This window comes from Acomys russatus, chromosome 20 (genome assembly GCF_903995435.1).
Source record: "Acomys russatus chromosome 20, mAcoRus1.1, whole genome shotgun sequence".
NCBI lineage: Eukaryota > Metazoa > Chordata > Mammalia > Rodentia > Muridae > Acomys > Acomys russatus.
Window position 1 is genome coordinate 5,164,772 of NC_067156.1, and position 19,513 is coordinate 5,184,284.

Here is a 19,513-nt window from a genome sequence, read left to right on the forward strand (position 1 = left end):
TTGCTTTTTTCTTTTTCTTTTTCTGTTTTTCTGAGACAGGGTTTCCCTGGCTGTCTTCGAACTCACAGCATCCGCCTGCTTCTACCTCCTAAGTGCTGGATTAAAGGCATGCACCACTAGGCCCGGCCACATGAATACTGATGTTAACCCCTGGCTTTTGCATTGTTCTGTAATTGCACAGGTTATACCACCTGGCTGATATAAGGGAGCACCCTACATTGTTCTCTAACTTCCTGTGAGTCTGTATTTATTCTTTAAAATAAAAAGTCACAAAACAGAGCTGGAGAGATGGCTCACAGGTTAAGAGCACTGACTGTTCTTAGGGAGGTCCTGAGTTCAATTCCCAGCAACCATCTATAATAGGATCTGATGCCCTCTTCTGGCCTGCTGGCTCACATGCAAGCAGAATACTGTATTAAATAATATAACTTTTTTTTTTTTTTTTTTTTTTTACATCACAAAACATTTACCTTCCTCTGTATAAACTTTTTCAGAGAAAATGATAGAGACAGAGCACAGATTCATGTTTGTCAAAGGTGGTTGAAGCGGGGTAGTGGTGGGGCAGTTAAGTGTGTTTTGCAAAGCTCTATGAGCTGTAATGATGTCTGAGTCTGGTTTTGCTAATGTATCGTAGATATGTAAGCCATTGCCCTCATACTGCACTAGGGAAAAGAGGCCCTCTCTCCCTGATTTTGAGACTTCCTGTGCATGGAAGAGTATAATAAATTTTTAAAAAGGAAAGTGAGTATTTACTAAGAAAAATCAAACACTTATCAAAAACACTGTCTAGCAAATGCTGGCTTGTCATGACCCTGTGAAATAAATGCATAGAGAAAATAATTTTGGTCAAGAATGCCCCTCCCCCAAGAAGTAGATCAAACATTTTTTACCAGTGGCTAATATGGAAGAAAAGGGTTGTAGGGGGGCAAGGGATGAATACAATTAGTTTTCAGATATCAACTAAAATCTAGGCTTTTGGATGGAGAGAAATGAGTCTCGCCTCCCCCCCCACCCCCTTGCCCCTTGTTAAGGTCGATTTCATCAACTTTAAGATTCTTCCCAATGGAAAATGGTATCTAATAAAAAATACATGGCAAGTAATAATAGCTAAATGTACCTGCCTGCTAGTGCCCATCTGGAGCCATTTTAAGTTATTACACCTATAAGCACATTTTAACCTCAGAACACATTGCTGCAGGTTTTTAAATATTCCCATCTTACTGATGAGGACAAAAGACTTGTATCATAAGCAGCGATGTTGCAACAAGTTATATATAACATTTGTTTCTCCTCAATTTCAGACATTTAAATCATATATTTGGGCTCTTATTTTTTTTTATTTAATTAAAACAGTATTATCTCAATTGTTGCTATTAGTATTAATTTGATGGAGTGTTTTCTTGAGTCAACGTCTTATTTGTCCAAAAGTTCTACTTTGTTTACAAAGCTGAGGAAAGGAGGAAGAAACAATAACACTTGGGAAAATGTTTTGGTTATTGTGTTTTGTTTTGTTTTGTTTTTTTGCCAACCTGGGGAACTAAGTAAGACTGTCTCAAAATTTAAAGAGCTAGGAATGTATCTCAAGGATATAGAACACCTGTCCCATTGTGTGTAAGACGCTAGATTCAAAGTCTACCACCAACACAAAAATTCACCTGTTTTGTTCTAAGAACAGGTTTCTCCATGTAGCCCTGGCTACCCTGGAACTTACTCTGTACTCCAGGATGGCCTCGTTGACGAGCACATAGGTAGGTCCATTTTTCCTATCCCTCAGGCCAGGCAAGCAGGAGACAGCCAAAGGCCCTCAGACCCTCCAGGACTTCCGGAGGCGGTTGGAGTTCATGAGTGACCACTTCCGGCCGTTCGCTCGCGGAGCTCTGTGGGCTTCAGCTTCACCCGAGGCAGCTTCTGAGGAGTGGTAGAACCTCAAAGGCCTTCGTGATGGCTTCTCGCTACGACAGGGCAATCACTGTCTTCTCCCCGGACGGACACCTTTTCCAAGTGGAGTATGCCCAGGAAGCAGTGAAGAAAGGCTCCACCGCGGTAAGCTGCTCCCCAGGCTGCAGCTGCTCCCCAGGCTGCAGCTGCTCCAGTCCTGGCCCCCAAAGCGCGGGCCCTGCTGTGAGAACTACTTCCTTTAGTAGAGACTGGGCTTCAGGTTGGCGGTGGGTGGTGGTTACAAAGTATGGCTGGTGAAGAGTTCAGCCTTTTCTCTTCAGCACCTGCCGTTGTTTAACAACTGTTACAGCCATTGTAAAATTATGGTGCGTGTTTGAGGTAACTGATGAAACACCTAAGGTCATTGTATCACAGCGCTCGTGGCCCTCGGGAATCCACTGACCCATGGTAAGGTTAATAGTTTAATAGTTCTTTCATTCTCGAAGCTATTGTTGAATAATGATAAAAATTGAAGCCCGGCCAGCCCCCACCCCACAGTTAGAAATGCTAATCCAAATGGCTTCATTAAAAGTAATTGTCTCAAATTTCATCCTCAGAAGTTGGCAACGTTTCACAGGTCCCCATCCCCAAGAATTCTCACTTTTGTACTGCAGTGTGTGTGTGTGTGTGTGTGTGTTCAAGTAATACTGGAAATTTCATGAGATTCTACCCTATTTTAGACTTACGAATTCACATTTCCTTAAAACTTTTAAATACTCAGGGTAGCTATTATACTGTGGCTAAATTTTAACTGCATTCAATAATCATAGTAATTTATGAAATATTTAAAGGACAAAAGTGCCACACTGAAAGATCTAACGCCCCAGGCTTCTGCGCCCTAGTCTATGAATACGGGATATGATTAAAAAAAAAAAAAAAAAAAAAAACCTCTCAAATTTCATGAGTATGTTTATGTGTTTTGGAAATTGAGACTAGCTATGAAAATACACAGAACATCTCAGTCTACAAGTGTCTACTTGCATTTCTATGCCAACTTGATATAGAAAGAAGTCAATTCGCTGTTACTATAAATCTAATAAATCTATCAAATGTAGAATGGCAAAAATAATTACAGAGGAGATCATTTAAAAGTATTTTTTCACTTAACTGAGCCCACTAGTTAAGCTTTGTTAGAATTGTAAGTCTAAGCAAAGTGTGGTGTTGTTTAAACCAAAAGGGTACCATTTTGATAAAAACAAAAAGTTATATAGTCCCCAGCATAGTGTGTAGCATATGGTTAGAAAATAATGCCCAAGTTTTAGAGCCTAAAATAAAGGGAGTAATGTGAGAAGATGGGGGTGTAATAAGAAGCCACATCGGCTCATTTAAACTGTTTTAAGAATGCTATAGAACTGATTGATAGTTCCTTTGTAATGAGCTGTAAAAGGGTAAGGATATAAAAATACCTATAGTGGGCATTGTTAAAGATACATTGGAAGGATGAGACTCTTACCTCAGGATTCAGAAATTATAATTTGCATCTTTTTATGAAGTTATTCATTGTGTTTCCTTGAGGGTGCTATGACCTTTTACACAGAATAAAGTTATGCTGCATTTGTTTATTAAAATAGGCTGTTAAATATTATGTCTATGAACTCTAGCTATGATAAGTTACAAGCAAGCCTGGCTGACCAGTTTTGACCACTGTGCAGACATTATATCTCTTAGTAATATAAAAACCATATGGGCCATAATTGGAGAGCACAGGTGCTGCTCCTGCTTGGTAATTATCTGACAGCACAAAATGGAGTCAGAAGGCTGGCTTCTTGTTGGTTCCGTTTCCTTTTCTATAAAGGCAAAATATGTTTGAACGGCATTTTGGAAAAGTGCCATAGTCTTAGGAGAACGGGTGAATCACAGCATTATCGTAAAAAGTTAAGATTTATTCCCACTCCTCGTCTTATCCTTTCCCTGACCCCAGACTCTTCCTGGGGCTGGGACTATTTTAGCTTATCAAATCTCAGCTCTGCAGTCTGACACGCAGTCTTTCTTAGTCACCATCTACTTTTTCAGTTAAGGGGTAGATTCTTGATCTCACTAATAAATGCTTCTGCCTCTCTACAGGGAATAAGGAAAAACATTTTCTTTTTGCTTTTTTCTTTCTCTTTTTTTCAAGACAAGGTTTCTCTGTATAACCCTGGCTGCCCTGAAACTCCCTCCATAGATCAAGAGATTCCCCTGCCTCTGCCTCCTAGTGCTGGGATTAAAGGCGTGCATCACAGCCGCCTGCGTTTGATTTTTCTTCACTGTTGGTTTGTGTTTTCTGGTGGAAATCACCCCAGGGCCATGCCCGTCCTATGCATGTCTCTCCTCCTGAGCAGCACTCCTAGTCCTTTAAGAATTTCCATCTGAGGCTGAGAAATGGCTCAGTGGTAAAATGGTTGCTGCGCAAGCACAGGGACTGGAGGTCAGTCTTCAGAACCTGTGTTCAGATAAAAGGCAGAGTGGTGCCACATGGGGTTTTTTGTTGTTGTTGTTGGTTTTTCAAGACAGGGTTTCTCTGGGTAGCCTTGGCTGTCCTAGACTCGCTTTGTAGATCAGGCTGGCCTCGAACTCACAGAGCTCTGCCTGCCTCTGCCTCCCAGAGGGCTGGGATTACAGGCGTGCGCCACTTTGCCTCGCACATGTTTGTAATTAGAGTGGAAGCAACAGGGTTTCTGGAGCTCACTGGCCGGCCAGCCTAGCCTAATCGACCGAGAGCTTTGGATACTTGTAAGCTACTATATGGTTCCTGGGCAAGAGCATCAACCAGTGTTTTTAACTGAGCCATCTCTTCACCCTACAGTTTCTTTCTTTCTTTGTCCTCTTTTTAAGTTTTAAAGATTGTTTGTTTTATATCTGTGTTTGAGTGTGTGCCTTGATAAGACGATGTGCACCATGCGATACCCTCAGAGGCCAGGAGAGGGCGCAAGGTCCTCTGGATTATAGTTATAGGCAGCTGTAAGCTACCTTATGTGGGTGCTGGGAACCAAATCTGAGTCCTCTATGAAAGCAGTAAGTGCTCTGGTCTGCTTAGCCTGTCTTCAGCCTCTAGCTGTAGGTTTTTTTTTTTTTATTAGTAAAATAAACATCAAAATAGCTCTTGATTCATAAGATTGACATGTGTTGAAAGAATAATAAGTGTTAAGATATAATTCAAATAAATTATGTCCATTATTATTTATGATTTTTTTTTATTCAGGTTTGTCCTTGGTCCTTCCAGCATGTCATTTTTAAGACTTTTTACACATGGTAACCCGGACTGTAGGGTTTCAGAGTGAAAGTGGTAGACTCAATCGCCGTTTACAAGAACGTACTGTCTAGAAATAAATTTAGAAGATTAAGAAAACAGTCCGAGGTGGGAAGGGTGGCACAGGGCTGTAAATCCAGCACGCAGGAAGCAAAAGCTGGACAGGCGTGGGCTCCAGGCCAGCCTGCGTGTGTAGGGAGAAAGTCTTCACAAGGCCCCAGTGAGTCTAATTACAGAGGTTATTCGCAGTGAGCGGCTACAGAAATTGCAATTGTAAGAGAAACCCTCCTTAGGAAGCGTATTTAAGAAATCACCAGAAAGATGGAAGGTCGCCAAGTGATGAGAGAGGTGAAAAGCAAAAGAAGGAAGAATATTTTATTTGTTAGTTGTTTTGGGGGGTTGATTTTTTTGAGACAGGGTCTCTCTGTGTAGCCCTGGCTGTCCTGGACTCACTTTGTAAACCAGGCTGGCCTCGAACTCACAGCAATTGGCCTGCCTCTGCCTCCCGAGTGCTGGAATTACAGACACACTCCACTATTACAGTGAGAATATGCTTGCTCTTGAAGGACCCTGAAAGGCTTTTGGTGTGCCTGTTGTCACCTTTATAGGTTATTGCTTTTTTCTTCTCAAAACAGACCATACGTATCCACTCTGCTCTTGGCTGTGGGACTCAGGCCTGCAAATCCACCTAGTGACAGTGGGAACTTTTCTTCCCTTGGGCAGGTGATGGGATATGAGGCTCAAGATGCTGGTGAAGGTTTGTTTCCATGGAGATGATGCCTGTCTGCTTCAGAACAAAGGGCAGATGTTATGCGCAGGGCAAATGTTACAGTTCTTGGATCCTGTTGTCCTGGGTTTCTGCTGTCCTAGTTCGCTTAGTGAGAAACTGCTCCTATCTATACAAATTAGGAAGTAAAGAGAAGGGTAAGGAGACACATCCCTTCCTCTGTTCCTTCCTCTCTCCCTCCCTCTCTTCCTTCCTGCATCCTTTCCAGAGTTCTCTGGCTACATGTGAGCATAGGGATTGCATGAAATCATAACTAGCATCTTAAAGACCAGTTGCATGTCTGCGATAATAGTATCAATAAAAGCTGTTGCGAGGGAAAAAAGGCCGTCGCTAGTGTTTGCTAGGGTTGGAACAAAAATGGAAATAAAAGCAGATGCCAGAGAAACGGTTCATGATTGTCTCTTTGGTGATGGCCAGGGAAATGTAAGGTGGTGCCTCCATTTCTGAGCTCAGCTGCAGTTTTCTTGAAGAGTGTGAACATGGATTTTTGAGTGAGACTATAGCCGACTTGGTGAGATTGAGGTCATTCTGAAATTGCCTCTGTTTCTCACCTTCTAGTGCTCATGCTGTGCGTGATGGCGTCTTGGATGAAGGATGTAATGGCTTACTTCTAATGAGTAAAATAAAAGGGATGGAATGCCACGCTGGACATTAACTAACGTAGAGATGAGTCCTCTTGCTCATCTTTGCTTGCCCTCTCTTGCTTTCTGCGGCTCGTCTAGTGGAGCCCATTTGCCATGCTGTGCTTGGCCCCACACAGAGACCTGTGTTGCAGGAGAACTCAGAGGAGCTGTTCAAATAACAGTGCAAAGGATGGTGACAGTGAGTGGGAGGATTGTGAGTTCGAGGCCAGCCTAGGCTATAGAGCCAGGCCTTGTGTCAAGAAACAAAATCTAGTATACAACCAGTATACATATTTATTTTTTTTTAAAGATTTATTTATTTATTACATATACAGTGCTCTGCCTGCTTGTACCCCTGCAGGCCAGAAGAGGGCATCAGATCACATTATAGATGGTTGTGAGCCACCATGTGGTTGCTGGGAATTGAACTCAGGACCTTTGGAAGAACATATAGTGCTCTTAACCTCTGAGCCATCTCTCCAGCCCCCAACCAGTATACATATTTAAAGCTGACAAGATTGCTCTTGGCTGGAGATCATAGCAATTTTGAAGTATATTCTTTCCTATTCTTAAAACTTCTGTTGAAAGTTGGGTTAAACAAATACTTCTGTTTGAAAGGAGTCTGTGGCCTAGTCTGGTCTCAAACTTGTAGCATCCTTCTGCCTCAGCTTCCTGATGTTGGTTCTGCAGGTGGTAGCCAGAGAGAATACCTGGAGCTGAGCCTTGAATTCTGTGGAACCTCCTTGCTGAGACTCCAGTGGGCAGGGAGCAGGAATAGTAACTAGGGTTCTGGAGATAACACTGGGCTTTTAGAAGTATGAAAAGCAAAAATTTGGGATTAAGTGGAGTCATCTTTTAAGATTTTACTTAAGAGAACTTTAATATATTGGCACGGAAAAACCTATAGATAAATTTGAGGTTTATGTAAGTGTATTTTCAAATTTTTCTCTTGTAATATTTTCAATGTACAAAATATAAAAGTAGTCATACAATATTCTGTATGCTCATTGCCCATTTTCAACAGTTACAAACATTTTATCATTTTTTTCTTTTTTCCTTCAGTCCAGGGCATGCTCTACCAGTGAAGCACATCCCACACCCTTTTCATCTTTACATCAACTTCCCCCTCTGTACAATGGAGTGGCTGGGTTTGGTGGTGGTGGTGATGGTGGGGCGTGTGTGTATGTATGTCTGCGCATGCGTGTGTAGTGTGTTAACTGTGGGTCAAACTGAGAGAGTATACCTGCTCCCAGTCACTAAGCTGTGTCCTCTAGCAGTAGAGCTCTTCATCGTCATCATCATCATTGTCCTGCTCCGCCCCACCCACCCCCATCTCCAGGCACAGGCTCAGGTATCCCAAACTGCCCTTGAACTTTCTATGTAGCTGAAGATGACCTTGAAATTACGATTATCTTGCCTCTGCCTTCCTAGTGCTGGGATCGTAGATTGGTGCCACTATGTATATAAGTTTATATGAAATTTTATTGCTCCTGTATATTCACACTTGCACAGTTATGGAACTGAACACTTCCAGTTTCACAAAGATGCCTCATGTAACCACTGTCTTAGTCCCTGCCCCCGCCCCTAATGCACAGTCTAGTCTTGTCTTTCTTACTTACTAGATAGTGACCCAGCTGTGCTCACTCTCTAATGCTTCGGCAGGGACATAGTGTCGTGTTACTGCTCGAGGGGCCGGCACAGGAGGAACAGGAAGCTACACAGGAAGACGCTCCAAAGCAGGAAAGGGTTACATAAATGGTGTCGTGCAGTGTGCAGCTTGAGAGCCATCCTTGCTTTCCATGTGTTGCTGTTTTACTACTAGTGTCCCTGCTTGAGAGCCCACTGCACAGCTCTCCTGCTGATGAGCACTTGTCCCATGTCGGCTCTGCAGGTGCTGTGAGGGAGGGCATTCTGGGTATTCTTACTCATCTTTGTGTGAGTGTCGATTTTTGTTTTTCTGATATAAATCCCCAAGTATGTGATTTCTGGCTTATAAGGTAATCACATGGGTGAGTCTAGGAAGATTCCAGATGGTTTCACAGAATAGCTATGTCATTTTACATTCGGACTAGCAATGTATATATAGGCAATTCAATTTCTCTGTATTCTAGCCAGCATTTGGTGGCTTTACTGTTTTTGCTGGTAAGTGTGTAGCAATATTTCACTGTGATCTGTTGGAAGAACCCTGGTGTTTGAGGGTGCGGTCCTCTCGGTCTGTGTAGCCACTCTGAGCTCAGTGTTAGGCAGGGCCTCCGGCTCTCTGTCTGGAGAATGTCTTTAGACAATGACACCCCTAACCACATTAGAAATATGGCCCTTGACACAGCTCCCCGCTGGCTTCCCCTCTCTGCCCCTATAGCATAATGAAGTACCATGTTCCTGTGCATATGATAGGATTGTGCTGCCAAATGCAAAACAAGCTGCCTGGTCCCAACCAATTATGAACACCTGTCCTGGAACCCGCCCCCCCCCCCACCCACTCCCCAAGGACTGTACAGCCTTTGTTCTCCCTGAGTAAAGTTGAAGTGGCTCCCAGAGTGTTTGATCTCCACGGAGCTTCCGGCCTTCCGGGCCCTGCAGCTTGTCTTCTGCTGCTCCTGCCTCAGAGGGCTGGTGGCCATCATCCCCCAGGGAAGAGGAGAGCCACAGCGGTCTTAACTAACCAATTACATTCAGCATTAATATCAAAGCATTCGCTTTATTTGCCATTGGTGTGTCATCGTTGGTGAAATGTATCATTTTTTTAACTGTTAAATTTGAACATTCTTTATATGTCCTAGGTACTAGTCCATTTCCAGATGTGGTTTGCAAACACTTTCTCCCACGCTGATGCTTGTATCTTCTTCATCTTTTTATATGTTTTATAGCATAAATTATACTATCCCATGTTTATTGTGAGGATGAGTGTTTTTGTCTTTCCTTGTGTCAACATAAGCAATTAAAATCTTTATCTTGTTTGTTTGTTTGTTTGTTTGTTTTTCAAGACAGGGTTTCTGTCCCTGAGTGCTGGGATTACAAGCATGTGTCACCACACCCACAATATTCTTATTTATAAAATGTATTAGTTTATAGTTATATTTGTTTTCTTTTGCTTTTTGTTTTTCAAGACAGAATTTCTCTGTGCAGCCCTGACTGTCTTTGTAACTCACTCTGTAGACCAGGCTGGCCTCAGCCGAGATCTGCCTGACTTTGCTTCCAGAGTGCTAGGATTAAAGGTGTACACCACCATGCCCAGTTTATGATAGTTAAATTTTTTACTTGCTTTTTTTTACATTTCTATAAATTTCTTTTACTTTTTTCTTAGAATTCTCTTCTTTTTTAAACTCTTGATATTGCTATCAATTTTATCGTTCTTGCTTTTTTAAAAATTTTTAGCTAACTTAAATATTTGTCTTTTTTTTTTTTTTTTTTTTTTTTGGTACTTTTTAGTTTTTTGAGACAGTATCATATAACCCAGACCGACTTCTAGTTCATTATGTAGCCAAGCATGACCTTGAACATCTGACCTTGTGTCTTCTACCTCTCAAGTGCTGAGGTTCTAGGAATGTGTCACCACATCCAGTTTTATTTATTTTAATTTTTTGTTTTTTAGCCAAAAAAAAGTTACAAATTTTTTCCTAACTTTTTTTTTTTTTTTTTTTGGTTTTTTTGAGACAGGGATTTCTTTGTGTAGCCTTGCCTGTCCTGGACTTGCTCTGAGTACTGGGATTAAAGGCATGTGTACCATGCTCTAAACATATATTTTGTTTGTTTGTTCATTTTGTTTTGTTTTGTTGAGACAAGGTTTCTCTGAGAGCCCTGGCTGACCTGGACTCTCTTTGTAGACCAGCCTGGCCTTGAATTCACAGAGATCTGCTTGCCTCTCTGCCTCCCTAGTGCTGGGATTAAAGGCGTGGGCCACCACCACCCGGCTTCTAAACATATTTTTGACCACTTGAAAAGTACTTTAATGTTAATACATTCATTTTTAATATTGTTTAGATAATTTGTATTGGGGCTTAAGATTTTTTTTACATTTTAAAATATTTTATTTTTAATTATGTGTTTATTTTGTGTATCTAAGTGTGTGTTTGTACATGTGAGTACAGTTATTTATTTGTTTACTTGGTGTATGTGCACTCACATGTGCATGTGTACTGTGGCACTTGTGTGGTGTGATCAGAGTACAACTTGACTGCTCTTGCAGAGAATCTGGGTTTAGTTCGTAGCACCCACCATATTTTTAAATAATTTATTTTTAAGTGTATGGGTACTTTGCTTATGTATGTCTGTGTTCAGTGCTCTTAGAAGCTAATAGATGGCATTGGAACCCAGAGGACAACCAGGGCTATTACACAGAGAAACTCTGTCTCAAAACAAACAAAACAAAACAAACAAACAACATGTCCAATCACTTTTCTATTCCAAAGTCCCAAAATGTTCCATATTTCTCCAGGCAAAAGCATGCTCAGACCTATCATAGCAATACCCCTGTCCCTGGTAGCAGCGTCTGTCGTAGGGTTTCTGTGAAGAGACACTGTGAGCACAGCAACTCTTAACTGGGGCTGCCTTAGAGGTTCAGAGGTTTAGTCCATCATTGTCATGGTGGGAAGCATGGCAGCGTGCAAGCAGACATGGTGCTGGAGAGGGAGCTGAGAGCTCTATATCTTGATCAGCAGGAAGAGAGAGAGAGAGAGAGAGAGAGAGAGAGAGAGAGAGAGAGAGAGAGAGAGAGAGAGAACACACATGCGCAGCCGCTGGGCTTGGCTTGAGCTTCTGAAACCTCAGAACCCACCCTCAGGAACACACTTCCTCCGACAAAGCCACACCAATCCAACAGCATGGCCTAATCCTTTCAAATAATGCCACTCCCTATGTGCCTATGTGCCATTTTCATTCAAACCACAACACATGGGACACTAAAAAGATGAGACAAACCCCCCACTTCATATTATAATCAAATCAATATACAAAAGAAAAAAGGGTATTTGGAGACTGCAAGAGGGAAATACCAAGTCACGTACAAAAGCAAACCTATCATAATACCAAAATTTTCAACAGAAACTTTAAAGACCATGAGTTCTTAGAATGATATATTTCAAGTTCTGAAAGATAAGTTACCAACCCAGACTACAATATGCAGTACAGCTATTGGTCGTGAATAAAGAAGGAAGAAAAAAAAAAGGCTAAAGGAATTTATGACTGTTATACTAGCTCCAAATGGGGCTCTTGACGGAATCCTTTTTACTTAAAAATGAAATATATCTATGAGGCTAAAGGAAAGACTAAACCATACAAGAATACAACAAAAGCAAATAAAGAATAAGAAAACACACAAAACATTGAGAAAATATGACTCTGGAATTAGCACATTTCAATAATAAGTCAATATTAGTGGTCTGAATACCCCAGCAGAAAGACACAAACAAGAAGATTAAAGCTAAGATCATCCTCAGCTACGATCCAGCATGGACACCATGAGACTTTGCCTCAGTTTTGTTTTGTTTTTTTTAGTGAAGAAACAGAGTATATTATTTACTTTTCTGTTGACTTATAAAATACTATGTCCAAGGCAAGTTGTGGAAGAAAGTGTTTATTTTAGCTTACAGTTCCAGAAAAGTAAGAGTCCATCAAAGTAGGGGGAAAACCAGCAAACGGCAGGCATGGGATCAGGATGCCGAGAGTACAGATCTTCAAACCATAAGCATGAATCAGGGAAGATGGACTAGACGTGGAGCCAGGCTACAAACTCTCAAAGCTGACCTCCAGTGACGTGCTTCCCCAGCAAGGGTGCCCCTTCTAACCCTCTCCAGAGAGCGCTACCCACTGGAGAGTTGGTGTTCAAATACCCAGGCCTTTGAGGAGCCTTCCTCACTCAATTCACAGAATGGGATGAGGTATGGAGAATATGTTCAAAATACAGTCCTCAAAGAATAAATACAAAGTGAGCAAAAAAGGAAAAAAAATGGACTCAAGCACAAAAATCACATGATTATTTTTTGACAGATACAGAAAAGGCTTTTGACAAAAATCTATCTTTTTGCAATAAAAGCCCTAAAGAGACTAGAAATAGAGGGCAATAGGTGCTTGCTGTCAAGCCTGACACCCTGAGTCCAAACCCCAGCAACCAAGTGGTCCTGGGAGAAATCTGAATTCCAAGTGTTGTCATCTGAATTAGACACTCGCCATTTCACCTAGGCTGGCCAGCACGGCAGCAGTCCACCAGGGGTGTTAGCCACTCATAGACAACGCTGGGCATTTTATGTGGTGGTGTCTTCATTCTCACATAGCGACGTTCTCACCCAAAGAGTCATCCCCCGGCCCCAGCCTTCTAGCCTACTTTACCCACATTGCTTCTTCCACAAAAAGGAATATACTTGGATTACCAGCATCTTCTTTCATTCTCCCTAAAGTTGTTATATAGTTAAGTATCATTTTCATGGACCACTGATTACATTTTCTTTGTAATTTCTACCTATTTGTCCTACTGGCCTTGAAGCTGGGGACTAAGCATCCAGTCAGCCAGTACCTGCACATCCCATTTCCTAGATGACACGTTTTTTGTTTTATTAATTGTTTAAGAGAAATCCTTTATGTCATGTGTTAGAATAATTAGCCAGTTTTAACTATAAATTTACTTTTTAAAAATGTCTTTGCAGGTTGGAATTCGAGGAACTAATATAGTTGTGCTTGGAGTAGAAAAAAAGTCAGTGGCCAAGCTTCAAGATGAAAGAACTGTAAGGAAGATTTGTGCCCTTGATGACCATGTCTGCATGGCTTTTGCAGGTATGGACAGATTCCCAGTGGTATATATGGTATTTTACTGTGGTAGAGTGGGGTGACACAATTGTCCCATTGTCATAGTTTTATTTCATTTACACATCATATGTAGTCATGCCCTATTTCTTCTTAAATACAAATTGTCACCTATATATTTAAAAGGCCACAGCTCTATGAAATGATTTTTTAAAAAACAATGATCTTTGGTGATAAAGCATCAATGTTAAAGTTTATAGAACTTATCATTGATAGAATTTAAAAGATTCTATTTATTTATGTGTATAGTGTATGTGTACGTGTGTGGCCAGTGCAGGTGCCTGCAGAGGCCAGAAGAGGGTGTCAGGTACCCTGCAGCTGGAGCTGTGAGCTGCCTGGCCGTGGATGCAGGTAACTGACCTTGGAGCTGTGCAGGAGGAGGCTGCTCTCTTAATTAGTGAGCCATCTCTCCCACCCCAGTTTGAGAGGCGTGAAGGGAAGGATAGACCTGTGTGTGCTGCACTACAGCCATGCTAAGTCTCAACTTCTTAAACTGTGGGTTGTAACCCAACTAAAAGTGAGGTTGGGAAAAAGTGACAATACTAAAAGGTTTCAGAATGCACAACCCAAAATTCAAAATTTAACATATAATTAGCTGCCGTTGGAAGTGCTCAGCTTTGATGCATGGAGCAATTCTGCAGACTTGGCTGTGAACACACCACATGTGAACATGTGTATTTTGCACTGTGCATGCCACCATTTATCCTTGAAGCATCTGAGCTCACACACACACAAGCGCGCGCACACACATACATGTATATGCATGTATATTAAGAGTTGCAGTGCTTTTCACCTATATGCAAAGCATCTTCCTCTGTGGTTGTATTGTGGCTTCTTTATGGGAAACAAAGACAATATTGTTTACTATCATTCCTCAAAATATATCAAATCAGTGTACCTTTGAATTATATTAAAATATATTTTTTAATTATATATACAAATATATATATATAAGATATAAAATAAAAATTATATTAAACATTGTTTGAAATGTTGACTTGAGTTCCTTAAAAACAAAAAACCATTCAATGTATTTGGTTTAGTACATTTGGTAGTTTAGGTAAGAATAGCCCCAATTGGCTCATATAGTTGAATGCTTGGTCATCAGCGAGTGGTACTACCTGAGGTTTAGGAGGTATGGCTTTGTTGGAAGAAATGTGTCACTGGGGGTGGCCTCGGGGGCCTCTCTCTTCCTGCTGCCTGTGATCTAAACTCTCAGCTACTGCTCCAGCACCTGTCTGCCTACATGCTGCTAGACTTCATGATGACAAGTGACCAGACCTCTGAACCTGTAAGCAAGCCCCCAGTGTAAATACTCTTTTACAAGAGTTGCCATGGTCATGGTGTCTCTTTCTAGCAATAGAATACTAAGATACTACAGAATTTCCAGTTATTTCTGAAATTTAAATATATGTCTGTTGAGCCAGGCGTGGTAATGCATGCCTTTAATCCCAGCAATCGGGAGGCAGAAGCAGGTGGATCACTGTGAGTTCGAGGCCAGCCTGGTCTACAAAGTGAGTCCAGGGCAGCCAAGCTACACAGAGAAACCCTGTCTCAAATTTATATATATATATATATCTGTCATTTTGTTCTATTATTTATGTGAAGTTGCATTCTCAGCATTGAGGACTATAAAATCAAAGTATTGATCAACTAGGAAAAAGGCTGAAGTCCCTCAGTGGCTGACTGTATCAATTATTTAGCCAGAATTTAATTGTGTGAAAACAAACAAAAAAGCTATCTCAGTAGTATGCAAATTTGCTTCCTTTTAATGATATACATATTTATACCAAGAACTTACTGTCAGAAAATGTTTGGTTTATGTACTTGTTTTATATATCTGTACATCTGGGTCATGTAAAAGTTTCCCTGGTAAAAAGGGAGAAAGTTTCAAGAAGCCCTAGGCCAGGCCAACACTTGACCATTGAGCTACCCTCAGCCCAGAAACTGTGTGTGGGTGTGGGTGACGGTGGGGTATACATATAGCTGTGTGTGGCCATGCCTATGTTGTACATGCACATGTCTTTGCATGCATGTGGAAGCTGGATATTGATGTTAAATATCTTCCTTTGTTGCTTTTCTACCATATGTTTTACCAGCACCAGGAAGCAGGGACATCTCTGTGTTCCGGGATAGCCTGGTATACCTAGTGAGTTCCAGGACAGCCAGGCTCTGGGGCGCAGCTGGGCTCTGCTTCCTCTAGCACTGGGGTACAGAGATGGCAACCTGTGCCTGGCTTCTTTATGGGTGCAGGGGAGCTAACTCAGATCCTGGTGCTTAGGCTACAGGTACTTTGCAGCTGAACCATTTCCTGTCCTGGAGTATTTTATAAGTTTTTTTTTTTCAATTTTAAAATTTTATTTTATTAATTTATTCTTATTACATCTCAATCGTTATCCCATCCCTTGTATCCTCCTATTCCTCCCTCCCATTTTCCCCTTACTCCCCTATGACTGTGACTGAGGGGGACTTCCTCCCCCTGTATATGCTCATAGGGTATCAAGTCTCTTCTTGCTAGCCTGCTATCCTTCCTCTGAGTGCCACCAGGTCTCCTCATCCAGGGGACGTGATCAAATATGGGGCACCAGAGTACGTGTGAAAGTCATACCCCACTCTCCACTCAACTGTGGAGACTGTTCTGACCATTGGCTAGATCTGAGTAGGGGTTTGAAGTTTACCTCCTGTATTGTCCTTGGCTGGTGCCTTAGTTTGAGCAGGACCCCTGGGCCCAAATCTGCCTACCATAATGTTCTTCTTGTAGGTTTCTAGGACCCTCTGGATCCTTCTACTTTGCTATTCTCCCATGCTTCTCTCATTTAGAGACCCAATAGGATGCCCTCCCCTCTGTCCCAGTTTCCTGGTAAGTGAAGGCTTTCGTGGGACATGCCCCTTGGGCTAGTATGCAGATATAAGTGAGTATATACCATTTGAGTCTTTCTGCTTCTGGGTTAACTCACTCATTATGATCATTTCTAGCTCAATCCATTTATCCACAAATTTGGGGAATTCCTTGTTTTTAATAGCTGAGTAGTATTCCATAGTGTAAATGTACCACAGTTTCTTTATCCATTCTTCTACTGAGGGACACTTAGGCTGTTTCCATGATCTGGCTATTAATAAGTTTTATAAATAAAGAGTCACAAAGAGGTTTGAAGAAACACAGAGAAGTCTTTTGCATTTTCTCGGTTTCCCTCACTGATACCATCTTGAAGACCCTTGGCGTATATCAGTACAAAACTGCTGAGATTTCAGCAGCCTTCTATACATTCCTTTACATGTGCATGTGATGTCCAGTGGGGGTGTGGTGTATGAACGCATCACTCTTGTTAACAGCTTGGCAATGGAACGGTATTTGGGCCATTTGTGTACAAGGCTTGTAGGTATAGAGGTCTCCTTTCTCTGGACCAGATACTTTCAGTAGCTTGGTCATATTTACCCCATGTGTAGATTCATGATGTTCCCATCATATTCAAGGCACAATTCCTCTATTACTACCAGGTAACTCATGCTAGTCCTCTATCCTGTTAGCTAGTTGTCTATAATTTCTATAATTTTGTCATTTTGCATCTTATTTGTGGAACCTTTTCTGATGCTCCTTGTTCATTCACTGTAACTCCTCTGCTGCTGCCCCTGGTGGTTGGAAGTGCCTGGGGATGGGGGTGGGGGTGGGGGAGGGGTGCTGGGGTGGGGGGTGGGGGGACAGGACGCTTCCCTTTTGTTGTTGGGTGGTGTTGCATGGTATGGCTGTGCCGCTGTTGTTAACAGGTTATCTGCTCACCTTTAGGCCTTCCAGTTTTTGCTTTTTACAGATAAAGTGTGACCATCCTGGGGTAGGTGCTTTGGGGAGTGTGCGGTTTAATTTCTCTGGGATAGATACAGTGCATTTGCTGGCCTGTATGGCAGTACATCTTTAGTGTTATAACACTGCCAGATTGTAAATGTGGCTGTATTGTTTTACATTCCCACTGTCACTAGATGAGTGATTTGTTTTTTCTGCACACATCGTAGCACTTGATTTTGTTCCAATTTTATTGATCATTCTCTTAAATGTGCAGTGATTTCTGACTTTGGATTAAGCTTCTATTTTCTCAAGGCTAATTAATACTGAGCACCATATTTTCTCATGAATACTTACCTTTCTACATTGAATAAGACATGTTGCTGCATTATGCATGGCATGGTACCTTAACCTGACTAAAATTAGTGAGGTAATGAAGAAAGGACAGACTGATGGACACATGTATAGAAAAGCTGGGGCCAGGTGGGCAGTGTGCTGAGACAGAGCCATGCTAACTTTTGCAACAGGCTGGATCTTCTGCACATCTATTATGTCCGGCACAGGGGAGGAGCGATCTGGCCTTGGGAGGAGGGGTCTACTGGGGAGTACTCCCAAGCTGTACGTATCTGGAAGAAGCTGCAGCTGTGAGGCTTTGGGCACACTGGCCAGTTGTTCCTGAGCACTCCCACTTGCATGCACTGCCAGCATTTGTACTTGGACCAGAGAAGCATGACCATCACTCTGAGCCTGACCTTGGAGAAAGGTTTTGCCAGTTCCTGTGGGTCTGAAGCATTGATCCTTGACAGCCATGCAACCAGTACACATTCGCTCCACATTCCGTCTTCTCTCACACACTCACCCAAGGCGTCCTCAGCTCCCCACAACATGGCTCATCTCTGCTTGCTTTCTTTCTTTCTTTCTTTCTTTCTTTCTTTCGCTTTTTCCTTAGTTTTTAAAAATGATTTCTTTAACTTTATTTTATGTGCATTGGTTGGAACTGAAACTACAGACAGTTCCCAACTGCCATGGGGGTGCTGGGAATTGAACCTGGGTCCTTTGGAAGAGCAGATGGTGCTCTTAGCCACTGAGCTATCTCTCCAGCCCCTTTTGCTTAGTTTTTAATTGTGGTTTTTAAATGGGGATTTTATATTGACACTTAAATTACTCATTTCACAAAGAAGAGCCTTTGCGCTCTCTCTCTCTCTCTCTCTCTCTCTCTCTCTCTCTCTCTCTCTCTCTCTCTCGCTCTCTCTCTCCCTCTCTCCTCTCTCTCCCTCTCTCCTCTCTCTTTCTCTCTCTCCTGCTCTCCCTCTCTCTCCCCCCTCTCTTTTCTTCCTCTCTCTCTCTTCTCTTTCCTCTCTCTTCTCTCTCTCCCCCCTCTCTTCCCCTCCCCTCCCCCTCTCTCCTCTCTCTCCCCCTCCTCCCTAAAAAAAAAAAAAAAAAAACCAAGAAGAGCCTTTATCCTACTATGCCTTGTAATTGTCACAAAACAATTCTTGACAAATCTAAAAGACTGAAATTGTATTTAACATCGTTTCTGCTTAAAAAGGAATGAAATAAATCAATAGCTGAAGGCAAATGTAAAATGTACAAATGTATATCAACTAAACTATGTATTTCTAAATTGCCATGAATAAAAGTAAACAAATAGCCACCTTAGGTGAAATTAGTAAATATCTTGAGAGAAATAAAATTGAGCACCAATGGCATCAAAATTTATGGACTGTAGTTAAAAAAGAGTGCTAAGAGGAAAGTGAAGTAAACACTTAAGATATCCTTTCTTTTTCTTTCTTTTTTTCCCCCCTTTTATTTTCTTTTTTTGGTTTTGGTTTTTTAAGATAGGATTTCTCTTTTTAGCTTTGCCTGTCCTAGACTCAATTTATAGGTCAGGCTGGCCTCAAACAGCAATCCACCTGACTCTGCCTCCCTGAGTGCTGGCATTAAAGGTGTGTGCAACCACACCCAGCTCTTAAGGAATATTTTTGTCAGCAGCAACTCTGCCCTGAAAGCATGGAACAGAAGAAGTTCAAAGCCACCATCTCACCTGAGACAAACAGAACAGAAAGAGAATAGACAACAAAGACAAAAAGTGATTTTGAAAAGGTGAAGAAAATTAAGAAACTAGGTATATTGACTAAGTAACACTATTGTTTTCTTGATTAAAATGAGAAATGAAAGGAGGAGTCATTGTTCTACTTTCACAGAAATATAAAGGATTTAAGAGAATATTTGTGTGCTTATGTGCCGACAACATTCCTTGAAGCACACAGATTACCTGGTCGCTCATAAGACACAGACCTCCCAGATGTCTGACAATGTGACCCCTCCCACACTCCCAGGTGTCTGACGATGTGACCCCTCCC

At 41.7% G+C, this 19,513-nt stretch overlaps 1 protein-coding gene across 1 annotated transcript in view; it reads left to right on the forward strand.

Moving 5' to 3' along the window:
* The first annotated feature begins 1,941 nt into the window (after positions 1 to 1,941).
* Psma8 (proteasome 20S subunit alpha 8) overlaps positions 1,942 to 19,513 on the forward strand; it is a 44,810-nt gene continuing 27,238 nt past the window's right edge. Inside the window, exons 1-2 of the mRNA XM_051163970.1 lie at positions 1,942 to 2,043; positions 13,216 to 13,342. Of these exons, the coding sequence (XP_051019927.1) occupies positions 1,942 to 2,043; positions 13,216 to 13,342 (229 nt within the window). The remainder of the gene's footprint in view (positions 2,044 to 13,215; positions 13,343 to 19,513) is intronic.